Source organism: Plectropomus leopardus, chromosome 10, assembly GCF_026936395.1.
Source record: "Plectropomus leopardus strain MGB_pleo_1.0 chromosome 10, ASM2693639v1, whole genome shotgun sequence".
In the NCBI taxonomy this organism is placed as follows: Eukaryota; Metazoa; Chordata; class Actinopteri; order Perciformes; family Serranidae; genus Plectropomus; species Plectropomus leopardus.
The window spans coordinates 8,071,650-8,099,218 of record NC_142185.1 but is presented as its reverse complement, the minus strand read 5'-3'; the positions used below and the strand labels follow the sequence as shown (position 1 = coordinate 8,099,218).

The window sequence follows — 27,569 nt, the reverse complement described above, 5'->3', positions numbered from 1 at the left end:
GGCGTTTTGACTTTTCATTGATGTGTTGTTATATTTTTAGCAATATGCTGGCAGTAGAGTTGTATGCATAGCAATAGACTGATTTAGCAGCAGCACACGTTTGAAATGGTTGTGAGTTGCAATCATTTGTCTTCAATTTGATGAAAATATTTCCATTTATTCAGATATGTAGAAATGCATGACAAATGCCAAGCTGTTTTTGTCTTTTGTTTCTTGTGTTTCAGGTGTTTTACGATCTAACCACCAATTTTCATTGGATGTTTCTACTCTGCACTCCAGGATATTGCCTCACGAAGAAGAAGCATCTTTTATAGAACCACAGCTGCCAGCTCACAATGTTAATGCAGTGATAATATTTTCGTTTTCATGATATCTGACCACGTCAACAGAATTTGGAGGCCACGTCAGCCTCCACATTTGACCTACAAATTAAATTTGTGTCCTGTACCGACCACCCCCTCCTCTGTGCCAAGTGCTGTGCACCATCTCACATGTTCTACTGACCTCAGGTTGGCTAAAAATGACAAGGGGGCGGGATCCTCACAGTGACTGGGCAGACGGATCACCATGCAGCTGTCATTGTAAGGCTTGCTGGGCCCTGACTGTCATTTCCCCCTTCAGACAGGCTGGCAGAAGTAGGGGGAGATCATGAGTGGGGTGATTTAGCTCATAGGACAAGGAGGGCGGGGGGTTACCGTGCAACTTGCTGGACAGGACTTGATGCTTGCATTCAAACAGAAGCCAAGCAAGAATAGATCTCAAGGCCACTGGGAATAAAGAGGAAACTTGCTGAAGATTCACGGAGAAGTTCAACACTACTGGGAAATAATCTGAAAAGGCTGGAAAGTCGGGGAATATCAGGAAAAGGAGGGGGAAAGCAGGGCCATCACTTCCAAGAGACAAGTCAAAGGAGCTGTTAATGCAACATGATCCAGTGGGTCTTGCCCTAAAAATACCTCTGGGCAGGAGAGTGGCAGCTATCTCTGTCTGCTTAATAACGTGGTAATCAACCATTTCTTTTTTGTCTTTGGATAACAACTAAGGTCAGAGAACAGCGATTTGAGGAGAATTTATCTACCGCAGATATGATTCTAAATATTAGAATTGGGCTTTTCAAGTGATAAGACTTGAATCGTAAATTCAAAAATGTGAGAGCTTTGTTAACTGTAATTTGTATGTGAAGGCTGCTGATAGACTCTAATGCCCTCACTGGATTTTGATTTACAATACTGAGAGAGGGCCCAGTCAGTGTTAAAGCCACACAATCTACACACACATTTACTAAATCTACCAAATCAGCTCAACCATGAGAAAAGCCGAGGTACAAATGACCCTGAAAAAAGGGGCTGATGAAGCAGCGGCACCCCCGAGCCCCATCATCCCCCCAAAACGGTCCAAAGCGAACCCCGATCAGGTCGTCCCGGACCCCCGAGGACCCACTTTTCCCACCCCAACTCCACCTGTTTTTACACGGAAAATGAGGAACGCCGCTGTTGGTACAGGCTGTGACATCCGTCTGAAAGTAACTGTGGTTGGAGACCCCCAGCCTTCTCTGTACTGGTACCACAATGACGACCTCCTCAACATGGAGAACCAGGAGTACGGAGGGCTCTGGATTAGGGATTGCAAACCCAGTGATGCTGGCCTGTACACCTGCATCGCCAATAATCACGTGGGAGAGGCCCGGAGCAGCGCTGTTCTGGCTGTCTTGGATCTGGGTGAAGGTAAGGAAAACATTTTATCACATATGTATCTACGCTGGCCCTCGAAAAGAAAGGAATTAGTTTCTATTGATGTCAGTATTCCACGTGGTGTCTAAATAAAAAATTCTAAGGAGCTACTAAAGCATAATATTACACTCAAATTATTCAAAAACCTTAACTATTAAAAAATGTTGCAAGAAGGCCCCTAAAGTTCCTCCTGAACCCCTTTATAATAATGTATATAACAATATCACATAATTAAGTCATCTAATGCACCGGTACATGTATGTAAGAATATTAGGTTTTAACAACACGACTATTTATTGCAACTTCCATGAAAATTACCCAGCATGCCGCAGTCATCCAAAAGGCCCAGCCACTTACATCAAGCAAGTACTAAATCGAAGACGTCACGTGAGCCTGTTGAGCTTCCTTTTCCTTTTGCTGGAACATTAATGCTGACTGATATCTCATCCAGCACACAAGCTACAACTGCAATATAAATCATGGTCATATTTCAGTATTCATGTAGGTTGTTAAGGGGCTAAATGGTTTCTGTTACATCTGCTACATGGCAAGGCAATGCAAATCATTAGCGTCATCTTTGGACTTCTGTTCATCAGTGATTTGGAAAAGAACATTTGGTCAAAAATCCTGCATCAAATAATTGGATCTCATTTCATTGGTTGACACAGGCCCAAAAGGAAAGAAAAGAAAGGAAACAAAATGTAAAATAATACAGTGGCATGTACATTACTTTTAGATGTAAAGCCAAACAGAAAGACCAAGACATTATATATTAAATATAAATATAATATATAAATGAAATATTTCTTTGCTACAAGTTACAAAACACATGATAACAAATATTGGAAAATATTGCATACAATCTGTTTACTTTCCAAGACACATACAGCCGCTATGTTTAGTTTTCCCAAAACTGTTACCCAAAGCATCTGGTAAGGCGCACAAAAGCAATAAGCACGGTAATAAACTCACAACAGTAACTTGTTTCATGTATGATAGGTCAGTCACTATGCACTGGCAAATGACATTATTGCATTAGCTGTAGTTTTATAATGTTAAAGATATTTATCCAAAATGAGTCATTCATTTAGATCTGCAGTTCGCCCTTCTGTTGTGCAGAGAGGATAGAGAAGTGGTTGTTGTAACTAGATGAAACACTACATTTTTTAGAGATGGAAGTTTTTGGGAGACAGAATATTTTGCAAACATTTACACTCTTATTAGGTCATATTTATTTTCAAGTTCCTGGAAGTTCACTATTCTGTTATCAAAATGCCAGTATGCCTTTTGTGTGTTATTCTTTTGGAAATCAAAATTTGAAAACAATAGGGTTTTTTTTAGTAAAGAATTGTGGGTATTGCTGTTGGAAATTACCATCTGATGATAAAGTTGATTAGTTGTCCACCATGCATGCAGAGACTCTAAAAGTAAATAATTCTCAAAACACTTTCTTTTGATTGATTCGACCAAATGGAGCTTTTGAGAGTGTGTTACAGTCAGATTCCTCAATCTCTAGCCAAGGATGTTCAGAAGGCCGCTGCAGCTCTTCTCTGTTAAAGCACTTTCATCATGATTGACGAAACCTCTTCTCATGCATCTTGTGATCTCCGGCACTGATCTAAATTCAGTTCATCTAAGTGCGTTGGCCACCTCAGCTGCTTTGAAAAATGACATTACCAGCTCCACAAATATGCCCTTCATATATCCGCTCAGGTACTTTGTCATTGTTCTGCAGTGTGTGGTGGAAACGCATTTTTCAATTTAGAACTGACTTTTCCTGCTGAGAGGGTAAATGTCGAGACTCATCACTGCTGAATACAGTTCAATACCATAACTTTAAGTTTATCATTTTAATACTGATAAAGTTTGGGCAAATGATCTCTGATAATGTAGAATAAAGGACTGAGTGCTTACATAACAGTCCCTGCTAAGTTCAAGCAACAAGATGCTTTGTGCAAGCTCAGTTCAAAAACTGGGGAATAAAAGAGTGGTGATGTCTGCAGACTGGACGACGTGATGACAAGGATTCCTTTTAGTGTGGGCAGCAAGCAACCACAGTGTATTACATTTCATATACTGTATAAATATTGGATGCTTGGATATAGTCCACATAAAAGATGTACCATCAAATGTGAGCACTTGAAATGAACAACAGGACCCCATCTGCCTAGTTTATTGATAGGATGCCGGCAGTAAAACTTTATTTTGTGATTCTTGGAAAAGCAATTGAGATGTAAATATATGTTTATATAGATTACCCTTGCACTGATTCATTTTCTCTTATTTTATTGTAGAGTTGCGTGCAGCTCATTTGCTCAGCCCCTCCTTGCCATCATGGCCTGATGGCAAGTCTGAAAACAGAGCCAAGAGGAGATGCAGCAGTCTAGTGTTATCTCAGACTATGCTCAAAGTTTATTATGGGATTTGTTTTACCACTGGGGCCAAAATAAAACTGCCTACCCCAGCTTTAATCGCAACTTCTGGCATTAATTGTGGCATATATTGTATGCCACAATTAATGTGCTGTTTCCATTTTTTCACACTTGTTACTTAGCCACCTTTGCATTGCATTCATCACGACAGGGGAGCCACTTTATTTTGAAATACAGTAAAATAGAGAAGTAAGCTATTTCACAACACCCTTGTGATAACTGTGTGATAGTAGTAATCATGGTAGCACAGCTCACTGAGGATATTACAGGAAAAGTGGTTTCATGTAAGCTGGCAACAGTCACCTATATTCCCATAGCTCTGTTTCAAGTAAGATCAGTGTTTCAGTTTTGTGACTTTGATCAGGAGAAGATCATCATTGGCATTAACAGGCTATGATACTAAAATAAGCAGTGATCATATGTTCCTGGATCCTCTGTTTTGTGCTCTAGTATGCACAATATCTTGAGGCTAATAGTACTCAGTAGTCAAAATCCTATCAGTTTTCCTCAAATAAGATCTGAAAAAATCTCTTCAGAAGTTTTCCTTTGGCTCACCATTTTAACCTTCAGTTGGATTCATCTCTATGCTGCTTTGCCATGTGCGTAGTCTCCAGCTGTCCCATCACTCAATGGTACTGCCTGAGCCCTTTCTCCCTCGCTCCCTCTTTGAAAATGTCTCTGTACCGCCCCCCTCATCCACCAACTCTCCCTAGTTATTTATACAGTGGAATGTGCCAGGCCTTAGATTTTTGTGATGTTAGCAGGCCAACGTCTCTCCTGTTACACAGGAAGACATCACTGCTAATTTTAGTCCGGCCCTGTATGACTTTTTTCCCTCCCTGTACTGATCAGGGAAAGGGCCAATTTTGAATCCATAACATCTACTAAATATGCATAAAGATGTCTGCCTTATGTTGTGACGTCGGGCATCTATCATGATCCGTCCTGCTTTTAATGAATAGTGTCTCTATCCTCCATCAAGTTCTGCTTTTTATTTTGCAGTCAGTTGATTATTTAGTCAAAACCTTTTGATAAATACCACAAATTAGTAAATGATATGCAAAACCAAAGATAACTAAAGATAATAATAAAAACAACTCTTTAAATTTAATTTGGTCACTAATGCAGCAAAACTAGTTTTAAGCTCAACATTGGAATATTATCATCATATAAAGTTGTTATGATGAATGCATTAGCAAATAGTTGCCTATTTACACAGACACAGAGCAGCATCAGCATTCACATGGGGATATGTTCCCTGGCCACATCTATTTTTACCCTCCACCCACTCCTGAGAAAAAATATCTGGCACTTTAGCAGGTAAATGTTCCACTATGCTCACCTGCTTGTTGCTAAATTTGTCTTCCATTTGTTGCTAGGCGCATAGCATTCAGCTTTTCACTGAAAACTGCTCTGATGAGAGCAGAGAGAGTGAACCAAAACGGTGAAGACGTGATGTAACCCCAAAATAATGAAATGAAAGACACCTAAATGCTCCATAGAGGTGAGGTGAACTGCAGAGTTGGGGGATAATCATCTGTTGGTGAACCACTCCAAATTATGCCTTGATCACTATATGTATATGAAAATATTGATTAGTGCAGCTTCAAACCTGCATTAACAAATGTTTGGCCACTTGGGGGCAGTGTAAATGAGCTGTAAACTAAGATGTTAGCATGTTTTGGGTGGATACAGTGAACTTGTAAGCAAACAGCTGCCTATTGACACATCCGGCTGATACAAGGCAACTTTCCTATAGTCATGTTACTGGAGGTTAAAGATGTCGGTGAGACCAAACAGTAAGTTCCAGGAAGTATAACCAAAATACTGAGCTGAAAGATGCCAAAAGCTGCACAGAGCTGTGAAGATCTAGAGTTTGGTGATTCCTAACAGTTCAGTAAATTATTTAATAGCTATATTCCCATATTCAATAGCTAAATTGCCTGTTTACAGTTTAAAGATTGCAGAGTAACATACTGCTCGGAGAGACCTAATACTGAGAGCTTAGACGTCACCGCTGAGCATGACCATGGCTCCTTTCCAGTGTGTTTGGATAGTTTTCCTCACCGTGTTGTCTTCCCCGACCATTAATGTGAGGGAACAGGTGGAGCTTCTGCTACACTCTGGAAATCCCCTACAGCACCATGTTGCTTTTATAGGTCGATATAATAGACCGACAAATGAATCTTGTTTAAAAGACAATAAATCCTGATTCCTTTGTATTCCCATTGTAAAGTTTATATCAGATGTTAAAGATTTGGAGTAGCAGACCATTTTGTCATAATTACAGTAACTTTGATGTGGAGTTTCAAGAATATGAGGGATCTATATTTCATATGCTCATATTCAGTACAATATCATGTACAAGGAGTAACAGTTTGTGAAAACAAGAGGACATGGCAATAAGTAAACATGGCTGAAATACAGAAATCTGTCCCAGGTGATGAATTATTAAGCCTCTTTGAGATCATCAGCTATCTTGCAGTGTGGATTCAAAAGTATCTGATCACATACAGTACCAATGTAATTGTTATTTTGCATTAAGTCAAACCTTAAAATCTATTTATAACCTCATAATTAAAGGTGACAGCAGTAAAACATATTTGCAGCAAATTGCAGAGCAGTTTGCCAAGTCAGCTACACATAATCCCTTGACTGCTTTTTGTGGTTTAATGTGGTATGTTATTTTAAGGAAAGCTTAAAGCTCATAATCTTTAGTTAAGCCGTGAGGAATAGGAGAATACTGGATTGTAATACTACCTACTGGATGTACAGAAAATGCAAAACAGTAGTGGTAGCAATATACAGAAAAGAAAAGCAAATACTGGATCATGTATCAAAATAAAGAAAAAATAGAAACCAACTGTGATTAGTATTGGAGTCTCTCAGGAAATTGTGATTCTTAAGTTAGCTCTTCAGTCTTGAAATATAATTCACTCCAGTTGGAAATATTTCAATATAAAATGACATCATTTTATATTTGTGGCTGCTGGAGTAACAAAAAGGAACCACCTGGAAACAAAATGTTCCCAGTGCAAGATGAGTCTAAATATTAATTAATACTTTAGTGACCTAAACATAGTAAGAATTGTGGTAGTACAATAAGGTTATTCTACTAATGTTGCAGGTGTAATTTTCTGGACCTGAGTAATACAAACAAGTAAATAAGTAAATTGAAACAAGGTTAAAAGAAAAAAAGAGCAAATCACTTTTTGGCTTCACTTTAAAGAGAGTTCCTGAAACAAGCTGATTTTCACTCGTCTTATGAAGTTGTGTCATGCCCAGTGGTACCTTTTGGAAATAAAAGTGCTAACACATTAGCACCCTCTAAAGTTTTTATGGCGCATCCGTAACTATTTTCAGGGAAAGTAATTTGCAGACCATAACATCCAAAACAAAACTAAAACCAAGAGCAAAAATAGACTGAACTGAAAGAGACTGAAGAGTTTAGTAATAATTATCTGTGGTTTCATCACTAAAAGCAACTTATTTCACATTACATGTAATCATTTTATTTGCTGATAATATGACAATTCTTAAGTGAAGCTTTAATAAAACAAAAGCTAATGTTGCATTAAAGTATTTAGCATTTTAGTGTCAGTCTGTCATGTTAACACTGGATATGTGAAAGTAATCAAACAACTTTAAGGCCGGATAAACTGGCAGCCTCGGTTTTCATTTCGGTAGCGTTAGATATAAGTTGTTATAAAATATCACTTTAATATAAGACATTACTCAGACCAACTAATATGCCTACAGTTACAGTGAGAACACAACCAGATTTACAGCCTCACAATTGTATGCCTCTGCAAACCCGTTAAGGTGCAGTTCCAGATTGTGTGGAGGTCTGTGCCAGATTTGAAAAAAGAGACCAAAAAACAATTCCTCACGGCATTTTTGAGTTTAAGTGTTCACAAGAATAAGACAGACAAGGTCATAGTGACCCTAACCTTTGACAAAACACCAAAATCTACTCTGGTCAGTGTTAAGTCCAAGTTGACATTGGCGCTAAATTTGAAGATTTTCTATCCAGTTGTTGTTGAGATATCGTCTATATGAGAATGGGACGGTCAGACAGATGTATTTATATACGAACATACAGAGGGACAGACAGACAACCTGAAAACATAGTGCCGCTGGCCACGGATATCACCAGTAAGGAGACATAATTATTCTGCCACAGGGTAATATTCCAGCACATAGCCTTTGCCAAAGCATGCTTCAGCCAACACTAAGACTTTGCATTATTTTTGTCACAAGACAGAGGATTATGTCAGATTTCCCCTTTGTTAAATTAATGTTGAACACATAAATGGAAAAAAAGAACTGAAAAGGTCCACAAATAGTGCAGCTGCCAGGGAAACAAAAAGGTACTTTCCATGACCTGATATTACATAATCGACAAACCATGTAATTAAGGCTTGTAGGTATTTGCAATTATAAAAGTACATTTTGTGACTTCAACCATTAGCAATTTAGTGAGCGTTATTATCGATGTACTTTCATGTATAATGCTGTAAAGTAATGCCCTTTTTTTAGCTTTGGTTGATTTAAAGATGTGTATTTACTTAAGTGTATGAAGAAACTCTCAGCATGCTCATTGTGTTCTTTTGTCCTGAGCACAGTGTGCTGTTATTTGAATTGAAATGACATTTCTGAGCGTAGCTATTTCTGTGCACTGAGTTATATTCGTTGGTGAAATAAAATGTGTAAGCAGTTATGCCTTTTCCTTTCCCTCAGGGGAAACATTTTTAGATACTGAGTCATTCAAAATGTACCATGTGATGATACCGAATATTCAGGAATAATTACACCAAATGTATCAAACAGAAGCAGCAGCACAAATAGTCGTCTACAGCAGTACAATAGCTTGATAGCTCTTTAATGTGCGTAAGCAGTGACTAGGGCAATTAAATCCATCATATCCTTTGGAAATAGGATGGCTTTGTGTAGTCAGTCTAAGCAGCCAGTTACACATTTGCTGTGAGAGCTAACAGTGTTCCAGCAATGCAGAGGAGTGAGGAGCTCCCTTTAGCTGTTGCAGTGATTCTCCCCTTCCCTGCCGACAACACAACATCGGCTCGTTAGACCGGTTGAAGAATAAGAGACACAGACACATGGGGAGGAAGGAAAAATGAAAAATGTCAACCAATGCTGTAGAACACTGATCTCAAGAGGGCTGGATCACTCCCACTGGTTTTTCTGCCTATCGGTGTGCACTGCCTGTGGGGTGGAACACAGCGGGGGAAGATGCTTACACTGTCGCTCGCTATTGTGTGGACAGGGGGGCTCCCTCAGAGTGGATGATATGCATTCAACAGACATTTCCACCTGCGGCTGGAGATCAATGCTCTGTGCTTTTCAGAAACGGATTCTTTCAGAAGAAGTGCTGACACTCTAAGGCGCAACTTGTTATATAATGGATTAAAGTGCCTTCTTTTCGTTTTTTCTTTGCACTACTGCTTTGATTGAGAAGCTTTGACCTGCATGTTAGCAGACTTACAATATATAACAAGTTGAACCTTTATATCCAAGTTAGATATTAAGAGGCGATGTTTTCATAGAAAATTTCCTGATTCAGACGTGTAGTAATGGCTCGGAACCCCCAGTGTATCTCGGGGAATACCCTGCTGCTGAATGTAAGCCAAGACAAAAAATACCTGTCGAGGACATACCAACAGTGGCCATGAAAAAAATCCAGACCAAAGAAAAAATCAGGCAAGTGCTATTTTATGTTATCTTTGTCAGTCATATGTCTATGTATTATATACTGATTTGACGATTTACTGTATGTAGAACATACAAGACTGTTAAATATTACATGTGAGATGTTGACAAAAACCTTTTTTTTTTTTCAACAACTGACCACACAATGTTTTTTAGCTGACAGCGTCAGATGCAATGACAATGATTAAAAGAGATGAAGCTACTCTGTACAACTTTAATCACATGGGAAATGAGATTAGACCCATTTTATTGTGGACTATAATCACCTTGGCCAGCAGAAACTAGAACTCTGATTAGACGCCACAGACCTCAAGGCGTTGCTTTGAACTAACTTCAGAGAATTGCAACTTTGACTAAAATGCCGATAGACTGTGTTTCTCAGACTGACAATGCTCGTGTAAGGGGGTGGGGTTATTTCTAGAGTTTCCTTTCACAGTTATGGGGTTCTTAAACTATGAACAATACCCTGAAACATTTTCTAACCTTCATGTTACAGTGTGAGCCTTAAAGGGATAGTTCCCTCAAAAGTCAAAAATGCATATTTTCCATCGTAACTGTAGAGCTATTGATCAATCTAGATTGTTTTGGTGTGAGTTTCCAAGTTTTAGAGATATCGGCTGTAAAAAAATGTATGCCCTTTCTCCAAATAATTAAACTAGATAGCACTTGGCTTGTGGTTCCTAAAAGGGATAGTTTTTGAAGTGGGGCTGGATGAGATAGTTATGTATAACAGTATATTACATACAGTAGCTGGCAGTTGGCATGCTCCCAGTTTGCAGAAACAGATGGGGTGTGCACCACACAGGCCTACCAATAAGATTCAGTATCAGTCTAAGAGGAAATAATATTTTAGTATTTTCACCACTTTACTTGGCCGTCACACAACCTTCGCCTTTGGCGCTGTTTGGGTCAGAAAGTGCTGTTAGCAGCTGTTATGAGATCTGTCTGAAATGAAACTTCACGTTGAAGACACTCTAAATATTGCGTCCACTTAGACGGATGTTGTATTTTTTTAAGGTTGGTGTTTTTAAAGTGGCTTAAACACATTTTGATATCAGCCCCTTTATACAGCATGGTAATGCTGAGCTGTAGGGTGCGCCCCCCATCTATTTTTGCAAACCGGGAATGTGCTGACCGCTAGGTATTGTATCTAATACACTGATTATAGTACATTAGTATCTCATCCAGCCCAACTTCAAAAATCCAGAACTATCACTTTTAAGTGCAAAAGAAAAATTGGACGGTTGGAAAAAGTCAACACCAATGTCTCTTTCCAAAAATCATGACCAGGTTGCTCAAGGTAATCCACAGACCTTGTTGTGAGTGGTTTCATGTAGGAACAATTTTCTTTCTACAAACTATGCCTCCCAACCATGTCACTGTGCAGAAGGAAGCGTGCATCTACTCATAGACGAAAGTGCTCGTAATAGCGTGGAATGTAAACATTAATGGCTGAACTGTAACATTAGCTACTTGTGGCTCGGTGGTGCTAGGTGAGCTAGCAGTGGATTCAGGCTTACGTGTGTGCAGTGATATGGTCGGCAGGTAGTTCTTTAGAAAGAAAATAGTTCCTACATGAAAATGCTCACAAGGTCTGTGGATTGTCTTGAGTAACCAGTTCGTAATTTCTGGAGCGAGATATTGCTGTTGAATTGATCTAACCTGATTTTTTTGGAGCTTTTGAGCACTACAAGACGAGTGCCAGCTAGTTCCATTTTACTGAAGCGAAGGCAGACATTTCTACGGCCGATATCTCCAACACTTTGCAACTAACATCTAGACAAACTAGATTGAAAAATAGCACTACAGGTAAAAGAAAAATGTTTTGGGAATAACCGTCCTTTCAAATTAGCAGAATTAAAAAATGGAATAGAGAAGATGAATGACAAAAGTCTATTTTCTTTTCCCCTCTAAAAAATGTCACAACAACAAAGAGTGTAAAACTGATATTGAGGTAATACTCAACAAAGTGTAAATCTCATTTTGGAGGATGTAACTTGAGCTGTATGGTTTTCTGCAGGGTTGCAGTGACAGGTTTATGAACCACTTTCCTGGGACTGTAGTAGGATATATGCAGTAATACCCCATGCAGTCACTCACTGCCACCATACCCCTGTCAGGCCAAACTAATTAAGCTGTGTGAAGTCTAGCAGCTTCCTCTTTTGGAACATGCTTACTGCTCTACCTTTCTTAAGACCAATAACATTTCCTTTAAAGTCATTTAAAGTTGTTTTATTTTATTTTTATTTTATTGCCGTTCATTTTTGTCTGATTTTGTCTCCTTTCTGGTTAACTCTACTGAGGCTACACTGATTGATTATCAGTTGTATGTACAACTGAACGTTCTGTCTATAGAAAAGTAATTTCCTGTCAGTCTGGACATAAAAGGGCCATGTTGAATTTGTTGTTCTGCTAGTGTGTACATTGACATTTAATGTGATTTTGCATGTTTGCTGCCTCAGAATCTCCTTCTGAACTGCAAATCAGTGGATTAGTTTAAGAACATCAGCAGCAATGTGTATGGTGTCACTTGTGTAAACAGTATGTGCATGTGCAAACAAAACGGGGACCTGCTCATTAAAACATTGTTCCCTTGTGCTGCTAGTGGTCAACAAGACTAATACAGTGTCCCAGTTCCACACTAACATATGTACAACAATATGCTACATAGTCATCTATAGCGTATGCTGTTTTTGCACTTAGCACTGAAAATGATAAAATACTTTTGCCATCTGATGCCAATCAAAATTCACCAAAGTCATTAGAATAGGTCAGCTGGAAACAATGAGTGTCTGGACCAAAGTGGTGTGCTGACTAATATTGCCATCCCTCGATCCACACAACCAGCATGGCTAAAAATTAGTGAACCTTTAATTAGATGCTCTGGTGTATACCCAGTCATATTAAAATTAGCACTCCCATACAGCACGTGCAGTATTGCCGAAATTACAGCCTGTAAAATATTTTAATGGCCTCTCAGAGATGTTGTAGCAACGTATTTCACTCTTTTTTCCTAAAATCTAGAATCTAAATTCTTTTAAAATTGGTGGGAGAATAACTGGCTCTTTGAACAATCTATCTAACAATCTATCTACATTTACATTTTTTTGGTATGTGAGCACTGCTTCAGTATTAATGCTTCAGAAGTATACCAGTGTACCAAACTCTGGTGGCATTTGGAACATGCTCATACATAATACAAAATATCAAAGTAAAGGTTCATTAGAGCACCAGATACTACCAAGGAAAAAGGATTGCATTCAAAGTCCCCACGTGAGTTTTATTTTATTTTTCTGTAATGTCACCATATGTCTTGATATTGCATCGATATATGACTTGTTATGTAGAATTAAAAGCTTTCGATAATATCATGGTCTTGATAAATATGTTACATGTTAAGAAACACAAAGAGTTAACTGGTTTGGCTGTTTTTTAGGGGAAAAAATCTGTTTGACAATGCAAATCTAATTGTTTTCTGTACTACAGAGTGATAGATTTTGTCTTGCCACTGAATTTGTGTGAGCATTTTGCAGTCTTTCTCCTCCGTGTTCAGTATGGCCAACATTATCCTATTGTGTTCTCTTACTGCAAGGGAACAACAGATAGCCTCTGTTTTTTTAAGTAATTCCACCTACTGTGAAGCAAACACCTCATGAGAGCTGCTGGGATGCCAATGACTCAATAGTGCTTTCTATTTTGAGTTCTACCAATGACTGAATTTTCTCTCAGACTGAGGAAAATAGTCATATCTTTTAGATGGTACAGCTGGAACAAATCTTTAGCTTTAAAATGGGTAAAATAGAATTGTTCCCCTTGAAATACTAAAATCCATCTTTATTTTGCATTCACATATTATATTCCCTTTCTTGATGATAACTTGCAGTTGTTGATGAAATAAGTATGACTGATAAAGACTCAACAGCTATTCAGCTGTAGCAAATTTAGTACATTTAGCTTGACTGGGTGACAACTTTTCAGGTCAACTGAGAGTCGAACTAAAAAAGAGATGAGGTCCAACATAAAAATACATAAACTGTAGCTGATGAAGGTTAATGTGATTTCTGAATTGCAGATTTGGAAGTACATATTTTAATATATTTTAGACTAGCATACATGTTGTTTTTTCATTCATAGCTGGGAGTCTGGTCTAAAAATATTGCAAATTTGAAATGTCACCTTCACCATGAATTTGCAGAGGAATTTTCCAATTGCCTTTCACCAAGACCATTAAAGGGTAAAGTGAATAGGATAATGTAGTCTGTTGGTTCCTATAGTAACGGTGTGCTCTCTCTTCTTCTTCTGCCACTATGGAAACATTGTTCCAGTTGCGTTGAAAGATCAAAAAATGTATAATATTTATTTTTTTAAATAGTTTTATACCATAAATGATTCTCTTTAACTGACTTAATCAATAGTGTTCTTCAAACATTGCTAAATCTAATCCAATCATCTAATCTTTTTTCTTTTTTTTCAGATTCCGAAACAACAGAGGATGAAGGTGACCAATTTGAGACCAAAGAAGATAGTGGGGATGTTGAGGACCAGGCTGTGCATACAGGTATCAACCATGTCCCTCGTTTGTAATTATTCCTTTAGACAATTTTGGATTTTCTTGTAGTTATGTTTTACACATTTCAATCAGTGCTATAATGATACAACAATGATAGATATTAATGAGGATTCTGAGTTACAAAGGAAACTGGCCACTAACTGGCAGTGGAATGAACTGAGAACACATCACTAACATATTGTCTTATTAAGTTGTCATGGTAAAGGTATCAGCAGTTACGTTTACATTAATCTGTGGTATCTGTATCTATGTGATGAATATAACACAGTAGTAAAATACCAGCTCTTTAGCTGCTAATTGCTCCACTGTGCTTACCAGCTGGTTGCTAAGTTTGTCTGTCTCTGCTGAGTGCTGAGTAGGAAGAGTTTTGGCTAAAATCAAAGCTGATGGTAGCTGTGCTTGCATGCTTGAAAACAAAAACAAAGCGCTTAAAGGCGCTAAGATGCTGTGTAGACTGGAGGAGTACTATGCTCATTACCACTTTTCAAATTGTCCTTTGATCTGATGTTTAGAAAAGAAATTAAGATTAATTTGCCTTGTTATATAATCAGCGCAAGAACCTGATGGCTTACCTGTTTAATATGTCATATCTCCTCTTTACATGAGGTGCAGTGATGGACAAATGTGCAGAAGATGACAGTAGAACACATGGACATGAGGATCACTCTAACACAACCAGGCAAGGCAAAGAAACATGCAAATAACCCTAGCAGTTTTTAAAAAAGACAATAGTCTGCTGATTGTATCAGCCAATCCCTCCAGGATTTCGTGGACTGTTTTTGGGATTGTTGCAGCCTGAAATGCCTAAATTCCCGGCAGCTTTTCTAAAAAAGTTGTGATGCGTGTTGCAGTGTTTATAGGTCTTTTGTTTGGCAATGAAATTGCTGGGGCAAGTGAAAATTGCAGAGATAGTTATGATGTTGTCACAGATTTGGAGCTTATTATTATGAGCATTCAGTGTTTCCCACAGAATTAAAATTTATTTGTGAGCGCAGCTGATCAGCTGTTACTGCCATTCAACGCAGCACTGAAGACCATCTCCGTGAGCTGCTCTCCTCCTGCTCTCTCTGCCCGGGTAGCATGAGCTAACACAGAACATTGTGATCTCGTTACTACTTGTCATATTTTGCCGCTTGGGCAGATGCCCCGCAGCAGCAGTTAACATCCTACACACAGCTGATAATCTCGCAGATTAAACCTTTAAGAATTGTTGAGTAAAGTTGCCGTGTGATGCTAACAGTTATCCCCGTCACCATGTGTGTGTGGCTCTTTTCCAGGCACAGAGCTGCAGTCCCACAGCAGTGGGGGGGGTAAGGGAATCAATACGCTCCCCTCACGTCTACAGTGGAATTAGATTTTACCTATATTAAGTCAAATTTGCGGTAAAATTGCGTTGATTTGACAAAATTGCAAGGTTGCGCAGAAATCAGGGGGATTAGCTGAATTTGAATAAATTGTTGTGATCTCAACACTGCAACATCCTGGAGGGACTGACCTTTGGACTTGCATTTCATACTAAATACAATACTCAACAGATTAATTAGTAACAACCTACTGAATCCAACAGATTTTGCTTCAAATCCTCTATTTCAGGAGCCAGTCAGAGAATTTTTCAAGAGAATCTCCCCCACAAGCCCTCCCACCCCCATCCCCAAGACTTGTCAAACGCCCTTCCTCCTCTCCAATGCCAAGTCGCTCTGGTTCAACTACACCTCTTAGCTTGCGGAAGAAAATTGTTCTGCCAACTGACTACCAAGACACAGTGCCTGGAGAGTTTGAAGAAAAGGTTAAGCAGCCAAAATCTGTATCCCAAAGTAGCACCCCGGACTCCCGATCACAAACTCCACTGAGTGAATACTCCCGGAAAGAATTTACTTTCAGACCATCTCCAAAGCTTACAAGGGCAAGCTCAAAAGTATTTGAGAAGGTCCGTGGCTTAGAAGAGCGAAGACGAAGCCTTGATATTCCAGAGGGTTCCATCTCGGGAGGATCCTGGGCAGGGTTCAATCGTGCTGGATCTGTAGATTCAGATGATGGAGGAAGCCGGTTGGGCATCTCTAGAGAAAGTTCAAGGGAAGATCTAAGAGAGGCTTTGAAAGAGGATGCTGCTGAACGGAGGTCTATGTTTAAACAGAGAGCTGCTTCCCTGGAGGACAAACCTCGCTACTCCCAAAAAGTTCAAGACATTGAGAACAAGTTTACTGAAGAGCTCCAGCGCATTAAGAAGCTTGTAGGCAAACCTCATATGAAAAAGTCGTTTTCAACTGAACAACTCACTCTAAAAGGCAAGCAGCGCCAGCCTTTCAGGAAAATTGAACCCATCCCTCCTCAGGTCCTTCAAAAGCTTCAAGAAAGGGAACGCGCCCAGTGGGCAAGGGAACAGAGAGAAAAGGATCTTAGTCAGCAACCAATGCAACAACAACAGCAAACACAGCAAGAACAACTGAAGTCCCAACCCCAAAGGACAGCAAGCACTGGTTCAACAACTGTAACAATCAGTAGATTTGGAGAAGTTGCAGGCACCCCAGAGTCGATGCAATTATCTGACTTACCAGGACAACGATCGGTGAGAGAATTAAGTAGAGTCAGTCCAGTAACAGAAATCTTTCAGAGATCATCATCACCAGCATTTTATCATCAACAAAGGGAAGAGTCACCAAGCAGAAATGTTGCCGAGATGACATTACGCAAGGTTGAACGACGGCCACCAAGTCCACTTGTACAAAGGGTATCTCGAATGCAAGAATCCCCACACCTTCAAGAATCTGTTGTGCAAACATCACAAAAGGATGAGACTTCAGGGAGAAAGACGCCAATAGAGGTAGCATTAAGAAAAATTGAAACAAGACCTGAAAGTCCATTGGTACAAAAAAGGGCTGTCGTTTCGCAAGATCTTCCTCATCAACCTCCTTCAAAGCCCCCAAGGGTGTCACCAGTCTCTCCAACCGAGGAGAGAATGGAAGTGGATCCATCTAAACCAGCCTTAAAGATAAGAATCCCTGCAATTATTGTTGAAGATGAAAAAATGGAAGTCGATGTTCCTGTGAAGACAAGTGAGCCTCAGCAGTCTACTGCTAGTGCCAAAGAGGGACGACAGCTAAAGACCAAAGGAAAGAATCGTCGTCCTCGACCCATGTCTCCAGAGTTAGGTTAGATCTGTTGTGCTTCTTTCATTTAGCGTTCTGTACCAGTGTGAAGTTCAATTATGCTTGCTTTCCATGTTTACTCAACCAATTATCCAGTTGGTACTAGAGGGGGGTTTCCTCTAATTTGATCACAGGGGAGAATGACTTTAGGCTTGTCTTTTGCTAAACTGTACAGATTCCTCAGATGATTCTTATGTGTCTGCTGGAGAAGACCCATTGGAGGCACCTGTATTTGAGTTTCCCTTGCAGGACACTGTAGCATCTGCTGGTGCAGATGTACTACTAAAATGCATCATTGCTGGCACCCCCATTCCTGAAGGTAACATGTTGTACTTTTGTGTTTTAACAATGAAAATGTCAAAGATCATTTCAGATTTTATGTTCAAACAAGCAATACACAAATGATATGATTTGTCTTCTCTGTCTTCTTTGTTAAAGTTACCTGGACAAAAGATAACACTGAAATCACCGGCGTTGCTTATTATACAGTCAAAGTGGAGGGTGAACGACATACTCTGCTCATCAAATCGGCTAGAATAAGTGATGCTGGAAAATACTGTGTAACTGCTGTTAATCAGGTGGGCAGAGCGTCCAGCAATGCCACCCTTATCGTCAAAGCAGGTACGTTTGATTTGGGGGATATCAGATGGAACTTAAGTAGGTATATATACTGTAGTATTGTTTTAGAATTTGCAAATCCTAGGATGGTGCCTCTGATTAGCTTATTCTGACATTCATAAACTAACCCTTAAAAACCACATTCCTCTTGCCTAAACCTAACCAGTCCAATCAATGAAGGCAACAAGTACTTGCCAGTTGTAGGGAGAGTTAGGCAGGTCATTTGCGTACTGTTATGTGGTGGTTGACTCTGCAAAACTGATTAGCATTATGTTGCAGAGAAAGTGGCATTAATTGCTTGGTTAGTCAAAATTACTCAGTTGTTTATATTAAATTAGAGCACTTCAGCTAGATAGAAGATTATGGCCATTAATATGAAAAGCATCATGCTGCTGTGACCACCATGACAGAAATGTTTGTTCATTTATTGTTATCAGTGTGGATATATACTGCATTTCTGCTCATTTAATGAGGATGTAGTGATTGCATTATTGTTATGATAGTCAAAGACAGAATAGGACACTTAGAATATTCCCATAGATTGATATGGAAAATAGCTTTCATATCCAAAAGTAGGCCAATGTATCTAACAATATTTTTTAATTTGGAAAGCCATCTTCTCTGTCCTAAAAAGAACATCTTTGTGGTCTCTTCCCAACAGGGCATTGTGTTTCAGTTGATTTCTCTCCTGCTCCCTTGTCATTATCTCACTGAGCAAAATGTCTGTGCCATATATTCCAGCTGAACAACCTCACTTATAGTTACCATAGCAACTCAGAGGCGAAACTGAACCTATAAATTGCCCACTGAAGCTCACTGACTCCACCCACTGTGAATCCACTATTGTTTGGATATCACATTTGACATCTAAGACTTTAATTATATTTTAAGCTTTCTTTGTCTTTTTTTACATGAACTCCCTGAACCCCTGTGTTCTCATTGAGCTAAGCTCTTAGTATGAAAAAAATAAAGTTTACAGATACACAATAACATATGGGAACTGTTTGTAACCGGTATTATCTGAAACTACAACATGAAATATAATGTAACCTTTATGTTTTTACAGAATCTGTGCAGGAGCTAAAGGGAAACCTGGGTGTGCCGAGGGATATCAGCAGCCCTATTACATCTGATGAGGAGTATCTCAGTCCCCTGGAGGAAGGCATGGATTTTGGAGGGCCAGAGCTCAAGCACACTATTGACACACGATTCAGGCAACCCCCTGCTTTCCTGGTGAGAATATATAGAACTAGGCCTGATTAATATGTACTTGGTTAATATGTACCTGTCAAGGTGCAGACACACCAAACCAACATCAGAGAACTAGCAGCAATGAAAGCCCCCAGCAGCGTCACCTCACAACGCTGTTTCTCAGCCAGAAATTATTATGTGTAAACGGTCTTTATGCTAGTCAGCCAATTAGCACATTAACAACTCAATCCGATATTAAAAGAACAGCGACAATTTACCCAACAACACAATCCATCAAGAAACATTTCTGCTAAAGAGCTTAATGGCTAAAGAGAAACAATCTTACCTTATATCACAAGTTTGTTTCATTCTCACTCCCTCTTGACGTTTTTTGCCGACTCTGAATTGGTGGGGAAAATGCAGACGAGTGTCACATTGCAGCCACTAGGTCAACTTACTATCACCAATGGCCCACCATTGAATGATGGCTGACTGTCAGCTGGGTGTGTCAGGGTCTTTTGAGTATGCAATTGTATGTCTGGCATACTTACACTTACACACACTTAATCAGCTGTATTTCTGATGAATGGTAAACGTTTGCATGAAAATGTTATGTGTACAGGATGACCTTTATTCTGTCAATATTAATTTTTCTGTATGAACATGCTATCCACTGTGGTCATCACATCAACACATCTGTCAAATATAACTTGTACAAGTAAATAAAATGCACCTCTCAGTTTCTAACTTGCATTGCATTTCAAACAGGTAACTATGAGTGATCAAGCTGTCATTGAAGGACAGGAAGTCACCATGTCTGTCCGAATAAGTGGACAGCCCAAACCCATGCTCTATTGGTAGGTTCTCACTTCATCAAACCACTTCAACTCGTTGGTTGCATGGGACATGGAAAAGACTTTCTCTGTATCACAACTGTCATCAGGCTTGCTTAGTTGCAGAGTTATACATGAACCCTAACCCTAATGTCACGTTGAAGCATCTGACCAGTCATGGAAACACGTATTAGCAAGTGAATGATGGTCATATCATTTTAAGTAAGTTTTAAAAAACAAAAGAAATGCACATAAACTACATCCTTTTTTTGGGGGGGGGGGCTGTGATCGGGAGTCCTGGATGCTACTTTGGGATACGGATTTACAGATTTTGGCTGCTTAACCTTTTCTTCAAACTCTCCAGGCACTGTGTCTTGGTAGTCAGTTAAGTCATTCTTAACTGTGTCAACTGAACTTTGAATTAGCTCTTGTGAAGTGTGAACTCGCACATCACTGCTTGACTGCAGAGTTTGTTCTCTAGCGTGCAGCTTTATTTCATCTGTTAAAGGAAGTGGAAGATTCATGTTTACTGCCTAACAACCTCCAGGCTGACAGAAAGAGTCTTAATAGGGAAAAGAGTAGAAAATCATACTTCCCCTGTTTACCATGGAGCTGCTTTTTGCCCAGACCCACAAATGTCTGGCTGAGCTAATGAGCTCTGAGACAACAATCTGGAATTCACAGTCAGTGAGTGCAGTGCTCGTTCAAAACATTTGATGGCTTGGCCTGTGGTATCGCTGCTCGCAGTTTTCTCGAGAATTGCACAACAAAATAACTTAGAACATGCCTTGAAGAACTTTTAAAAAATGCATCTCATATACTACTTACTTACTGTGTATATTTATACTTCTGCTTCACAAAAAAACATTGTCAATCACTAAATACTGTACATCCGCAGCTACTCATCGTCAAGAGGACTAGAGGAATGCTAAGTGGCTTTACAATTTTTCTGAAAAGGCGTATTAGTTTTTTGCAACAGTATTGCATTGATCTAATTAGAGGCAGTAACATTATTACTGTAGTAAGTTTGGCAAGATTACACACTTCTGGTTTCAAAGGCAGATGGCAGTTTTTCTGTAGGCTATCAACTCATGCTTGCTGACTCCAGGGAAGAGAAGAGGAGTTTGGTTATAACGTTTGTATATTCAGCACAAACTGCAGTCAATGAGGCATAACCAGACACCAGCCCGCAGTGGACGACATGTTGTTTGACTCTGTAGAGGCCTGCGCTTCGTGGGTCTGTGACCAAAAGCATTGATTTGAAAAGCATTGAAGTTAATCACGGATGCTTGATATGTTTCAGTTTGCTACAATGTAACATCTCTCTTTTTTCATGTGTAGTTGAATGTACTGAAGCGAGCGATAGAGTTCTTGCTTACATAGATGAAGATATGCTCATCCCTGTAGGGCCTTGTAGCCCTGACCCCACCGCTGCACAGAGTCACAGAGCACTGTTCGCTTGTTTATTCAAGTTTATTAACATTGAATGCGCTGCATGTTTAAATTTCCCCAGATATGATAATGCACGTACTTGGGTCCCCAGCAATACATCCACCAAGTGTGAACTAGATCAGGTAGAAGGTTCTTGATATATGCGAAAGACAAATACATAATGTCATACATACATGCATACACATATATATGCATTTGTACATACATACATCCAGCAATTTTATGCTTTATAGTTAGGAAATCCAAAAATAGCCGGATCGGATTGAAATATCCTTACAAGGGTGAGGTCTTTTATTATTAGTGTTTGTAGAACCTAATGTTATGTTCTATCAGCCAGTCTTAATGGCTGTTAGCTCGGACAGCTTCAAAACATAAGGCTGGCACTATTCTATATTTTTATTTTTGTCATATCACATGAAAAAACCAAAGCCTGCTATGTCTTGTTCCTCTGTGCCACACGGCTCCATTATTGTTGAGTAACTTCTAAAAACATACCAGAGGGCTATGCTGTGAACTTGGTGACATGTTCCCTCATTACCACGGGCATGAGCACTGCAGCACTGTAGTTTTGAGTCAGTCCCACATACACCACTCTTCTGCTCTAAATACTCCCTTATGAACCATCTTTGGTGTTGCATTAAAAATAATTTCTCACACTTCTCAGATGGTCTTCTGTCAGCATGGCTCGCTGGTTTTCTCTATTTTACTGAGAAGACGAGAACAACACTGGTGTCTTTTACTGATAAAGCAAAAGGCACGCACTGTTTCTTTATCATTAAAAGAGCATGCAATGTTGATTTAACAGTAACAGGGCATGCGCTGAGTCAGATAAGTGCAAGGCATGCCCTTTTTCACTTATATTTTGACAATTTTGAATTCAAACTAATTGCAGATCAAATATGATTTATTTTAACAAGTTGGTATGGTAGTTTGAGTTTCATTAATAAAATTCAATGGAAAAGAAGGTGGAATGTATTGGCAGATGGACTAAAACATCTTAGGTTTTGGTCTTTTCATGGGATTTTATTATTATAAGTGTAATATAGAATAATGCCAGCCTTATCCCTTAATATAGGAGACAAGAATAGGCTGATTCGCACAGGCAAGTTTTGTCATTGGAGTTAGTCATCCTGACTCTCGAGAGACAATAGCAGAAAAGAATGTGCTAAACATAATATTCGCAGTCCTGGATAATGTATCCCCCCACACCGCCACCCCCTTCATACCAGCCAGAAGAGCGCCTGTGGTTGACAAAAAGTATGTGCTTGGTCATCCTTTGTTGCATAAATTAAGTTTAAAAAAGCTCTGAGTGGTATGATGCGTCATTTTTCTCTTGTTTTAAAACAAAAATTAACCCCTTTATTTTCCTCTTTTGTAGGCTGAGGGACAGAGTTACAGTGAAAACAGGCCCACGTCACATTGTACGTGAGACAGAAGATGGCACTTTTAACATGACCATCAAGTCCGCAATGAGGTCGGACTCTGGGATTTACACCTGTAAGATCATCAACGAGTATGGGACAAAGCAGTGTGAAGGAAGGCTTGATGTAAAAGGTACTCTTATTTTTAAATGTTCCATTAATCGTTGTCACACATTAGACTCTCTTTATCTGTTTGATTATGATGCTTTTTGTTAGTTCAACTTTTTCACAATTTTGTATTTGCTACTAACGTTCCGACAGTAGTTTCTTGTGATAGCATAGACATTAATACCATACTTTAAAGTGAATAAAACCATTTAACATGACCAGTGACGAGTTCACAGCACCAGGTATCACTTACAGCACTCTTCAGAAAATGTCCTTTATTTACACCCAGCCCCGCCAGTTGAGCCAGGCCTGGCTATCATCCGCCCGGTCAGGGACATCACAGCCAAGGCTGGAGAGACAGTTTTGTTTGAGTGTCATGTCATCGGACCGAAGGACACGGATGTGGACTGGCTTGCAGATGGAAAACTGATCCAGCCAGCATTGCTCAACTGTAAGATGCACTTCGATGGAAGAAAGTGCCGCCTGCTGCTCAACTCTGTACACGAGGACGACAGCGGGACGTACACGTGCAAGCTCAGCACAGCTAAAGGTATGTTGAAAGGAGAGAAGATCACAATGTGTGTGGTGTAAAATTAAAATGAATGTATCTGTTGTCTGTTTTTACCTTTCAGAGGAATTGACTTCATGTGGGAGACTCAAAGTCATCCCTTCAATTGAACCTCTCTTCACTCGCAAGCTGGACGTTCTAGAAGTTATAGAGGGGCGTAACGCTCGATTTGACTGCAAAGTCAGTGGGACGCCATCTCCAAGGGTCATTTGGAGTCACTTTGGTAGGATTGTACTCCTTGCACCCAGAACATCACAGAACATCTTAACTTTAAAGGTATAATTGGGATGTTTTTATGTGGGGTTGTATAAGGTACTTATCCAAAGTCAGTGTATCACATACAACAGATGACAGTCAGCACACCCACAGTGTGGAGAAGCAGGCTGGAGTCTGACACAGAAGCTGAGCAAAGTACTGCTGTGGACTGGGGCACCTAAATAAATCTCATCTAAAAATCAATATCAATATAGTTTGCTATATTTAGAATATTTTCACCACTTAACCTTGTTGTCAGGGAAGTGAAGCCGTTATATCGCTCTCATCAAAGCCAGACTCCATTGAGAAGAACAATATTTTAATATCGCTAAACACAGGAGCTGCAGGTCTATTGCTGCCTTAGTCTGTGTCACTGTGTGACTTTGGCATTTTAAAGGGTTAGTTCAGATTCACCGAAGTGACACAAAAACAAAAAACTTAAACAATCAAGGTACAAACTAAATAATAATGGCAGAACAAGACCAGCAGCTCCTGTCTTCAGTGATGTTAAACTACTCTTTTCTCAAGATAATCTGGACGAGATCATAGATGGGGAATTGAAGTCGTTAAAGGCTTCCCTGTCAGAATGGGCTTTCTGACGGAAAGATAAAGCCATGAACGGACTCTCAATATGACAGACACTTAAACTGATATAGATTTATTTAGATGGAACTTTTTTTTGGGTGGCTAAAATAAGTTTTGCTGCTGCCCCCATCCACAGCAGTTAAGCTTAGCTTATGTGTTGGAACTCCTACCACCTCTCCAAACTGGGGCTGTGCCGACTGCCATCTGCTGTAGGTAATACACTGATTATGGAGAGGTACCCCACACAGCCCCACTTCAAAAAATCCAAACTTTCCCTTTCACATCCAAGCCTTTGTGAAATTGTTAGTATTAGTATTCTTACATTTTTCTTGATATTTCTTGCCCTCCCTGAGCTTTGCTTTTTATTTTATGATGTATAACACACTTTATAACTAAAGCCATGTATAAAAATTAAATAAATAAAAATAAAACCTCTTTTTTCTTTTTAGACCATCCACTCACAGAAAGTGAGGACATTCGAATTCTTCAGGAGGGCGGCCGCCACTCTCTCATCATTTCTCATGTGACTAATGAGGATGAGGGTTTTTACACCATCTCGGCCCGTAACACTCACGGTGATGCAGAGAGCTCTGCCGAACTTTACATACAAGAACCACGACCAGCCATCTCCTCACAGATGTAAGACCATATTCCTCTTTGGATGTTAGGACATAGTGCTTGCGTGTTCATGGACGTTTCTAGATTATAGATTATAAAGTGTTACTTTATGCACTAACAGACACAGGGCAATAAACCACATATCCTGTGTGCCACTCTCTCCATCCTTCTGTTCCCGGACCTCCCTTCCTTTTAGGGCTAAACTGGAGAAGATGCCATCGATCCCAGAGGAGCCAGAGGTCCCAGAGAACGAGGTGGAGCGTTTCACCATGCCTGACTTCATCAAACCCCTTTATGACCTGGATGTGATCGAGGGAAAGGAGGCTGTGCTCAAATGTAAAGTGGCCGGTTTGCCATACCCCACCATTGTCTGGTTCCACAACGGCAAAAGGATTGAGAGCACCGAGGACAGAAAGATGACACAGTGTAGGTGTTTCAAAATGGACTAACATTCACTCAGGTGTATCGAATTACTTCGACCTTTACAGAGCAATTTCACTCTGGGCAACTGATTTCAGCATTTTTATTGAAAGCTAAAGTGAAATGAATATTTTAATCAAAATAAAAAAAGGACTTGAGCAACTACATGAACAAAAAATCATTTAATAAAGTCAATGGAGAATAGCCTTGCATTAATTAAAACCTTTTAAGGCAGTATGTAATGTATAACGTTCAGACCAACACTACAAATTAGCGCCCCAAGAATTACTTTACTTCCTTACCATAAAGTTACATAATTAAAAGTTTGGCAAGTAAAGTCACTGTGGTTAGGTTTAGGAAAAAAAACATGATGACTCAAGACTCATGACTTACAGGTTCACTCAAAGGTCACATGGTCCTACACATCAGTCTCCTGGGAAAGTACTCGAGGAAAGTCCTGTATTTTTGTTACCATTCCGTCAGTGACTTGATCCCATTTGATTTGAGCAAATAATCTCAGGGACAATAAGCAGTCCTTTTATTTTCACTTTTGGGACACAAAGAAAATGATAATTTATAAAAACAGAGTATGTGCTCAATTGAATTCATGATTAAATATATATTTTGTTAAACAGAACACCGTGTAACTTAACAACAGTTACGTTTGCTCATATTGCAGTTACATAATATGTTCATATAAGTTTTTTTTTTTTTTTTAAATATGTATGGTTAAGGCCTGGTTAGATTTAGGCAACTACAACCACTTGATCAAAGTTAGTAAAGGTCGTGGTCAAAGTGTTTCATAACTGGGGACTGCATTCAATTTGACATTGTCACAGCAAGCTAAGTTGCACAAAGGTAACAGACATTTACTTCCCCTTGTAGATCGTGACGTCCACAGCCTGGTCATCCGCTCTGTGTGCCATGCACATGGTGGTGTGTACAAGAGTGTCATCTCTAACAAAATTGGCAAGGCCACTTGCTATGCTCATCTTTATGTCACAGGTAATTTTCACTCCTCTTTTTTTGGCATGCACCTCAATAGCAACACAATGGGCCTCAGACAAGAACTGCTTGTACAAACAGAATTGTTTGGAGAAAGGCATATCAGAAGCATTTATGAACCTCTCATTCCACTGTAATCATTTTCAGATATCCTCCCTGACCCTCCGGATGGGACTCCGGTGATAGAATCCATCACTGGCAAAACCATCATCTTAAGCTGGAAGAAACCAAGGAGGCTGGACCCTTCCATTGGTACACAAAAAATATATTCATAATTATTTTGTTCATTTTATGAAATAAGTAAATTATATTCCTAAAAAATCTATCCTGATGACATTAAAGCTAACATATTCAACACTGTGCATTTTAACATGGAGTAAATATATAAAGATCTTTAATACAGAGTAAAATGAAAGACTGATATACATACTGAGACAGTTGACACAGTATTTTATCTTGTGTGTGCTACCTGCATTTAACATTAAAAATAGCAAAATGCCATGCTTCCTTGAGTAACAAAATTATCGTATTTTTGTGGGGGGAAAAAAAGTTGCTTCAAATTGTGGCGTAGCATTTTACATGAAACACCTTTTCTTTTCAGATCCCAGCTCCCTGATGTATGCTATCCAACAACAAGCCCTGGGCTCCATCCAGTGGACCATCATAGCTTCTGGCCTGAAAGAAACCACCTACACCATCACCACCCTCTCCAAAGGTGTGCGCTATGCTTTCAGGGTGCTGACCATCACCTCAAAAGCCTTCAGCAAGCCCTCACTTACCACCGACACAGTGCAGCTCCTGGACCGAGGTACATTCAGCTTTCTAGAGCAACCATCCATCCATCAGTGTGCATTAACGGTTTATTAAATATTACCCATGTGTCTGTTCTG

General features: G+C 39.5%; 1 protein-coding gene across 2 annotated transcripts in view; it reads left to right on the top strand.

Annotated features, from left to right (window-relative positions):
• The first annotated feature begins 585 nt into the window (after positions 1–585).
• Positions 586–27,569, top strand: part of spegb (striated muscle enriched protein kinase b) — a 45,965-nt gene continuing 18,981 nt past the window's right edge. Inside the window, exons 1-16 of one of the 2 annotated variants that reach the window (XM_042494392.2) lie at positions 586–1,724; positions 14,364–14,447; positions 15,072–15,138; positions 16,053–17,608; positions 17,781–17,924; positions 18,044–18,226; positions 19,290–19,456; positions 20,183–20,271; positions 23,078–23,253; positions 23,518–23,778; positions 23,861–24,019; positions 25,086–25,275; positions 25,451–25,680; positions 26,560–26,679; positions 26,827–26,931; positions 27,281–27,487. In XM_042494392.2, the coding sequence (XP_042350326.2) occupies positions 1,307–1,724; positions 14,364–14,447; positions 15,072–15,138; positions 16,053–17,608; positions 17,781–17,924; positions 18,044–18,226; positions 19,290–19,456; positions 20,183–20,271; positions 23,078–23,253; positions 23,518–23,778; positions 23,861–24,019; positions 25,086–25,275; positions 25,451–25,680; positions 26,560–26,679; positions 26,827–26,931; positions 27,281–27,487 (4,156 nt within the window). In that variant the 5' untranslated portion in view covers positions 586–1,306. Of the gene's footprint in view, positions 1,725–14,363; positions 14,448–15,065; positions 15,139–16,052; positions 17,609–17,780; positions 17,925–18,043; positions 18,227–19,289; positions 19,457–20,182; positions 20,272–23,077; positions 23,254–23,517; positions 23,779–23,860; positions 24,020–25,085; positions 25,276–25,450; positions 25,681–26,559; positions 26,680–26,826; positions 26,932–27,280; positions 27,488–27,569 lie in introns of both variants that reach the window. The other variant, XM_042494391.2, reaches the window with a different exon arrangement.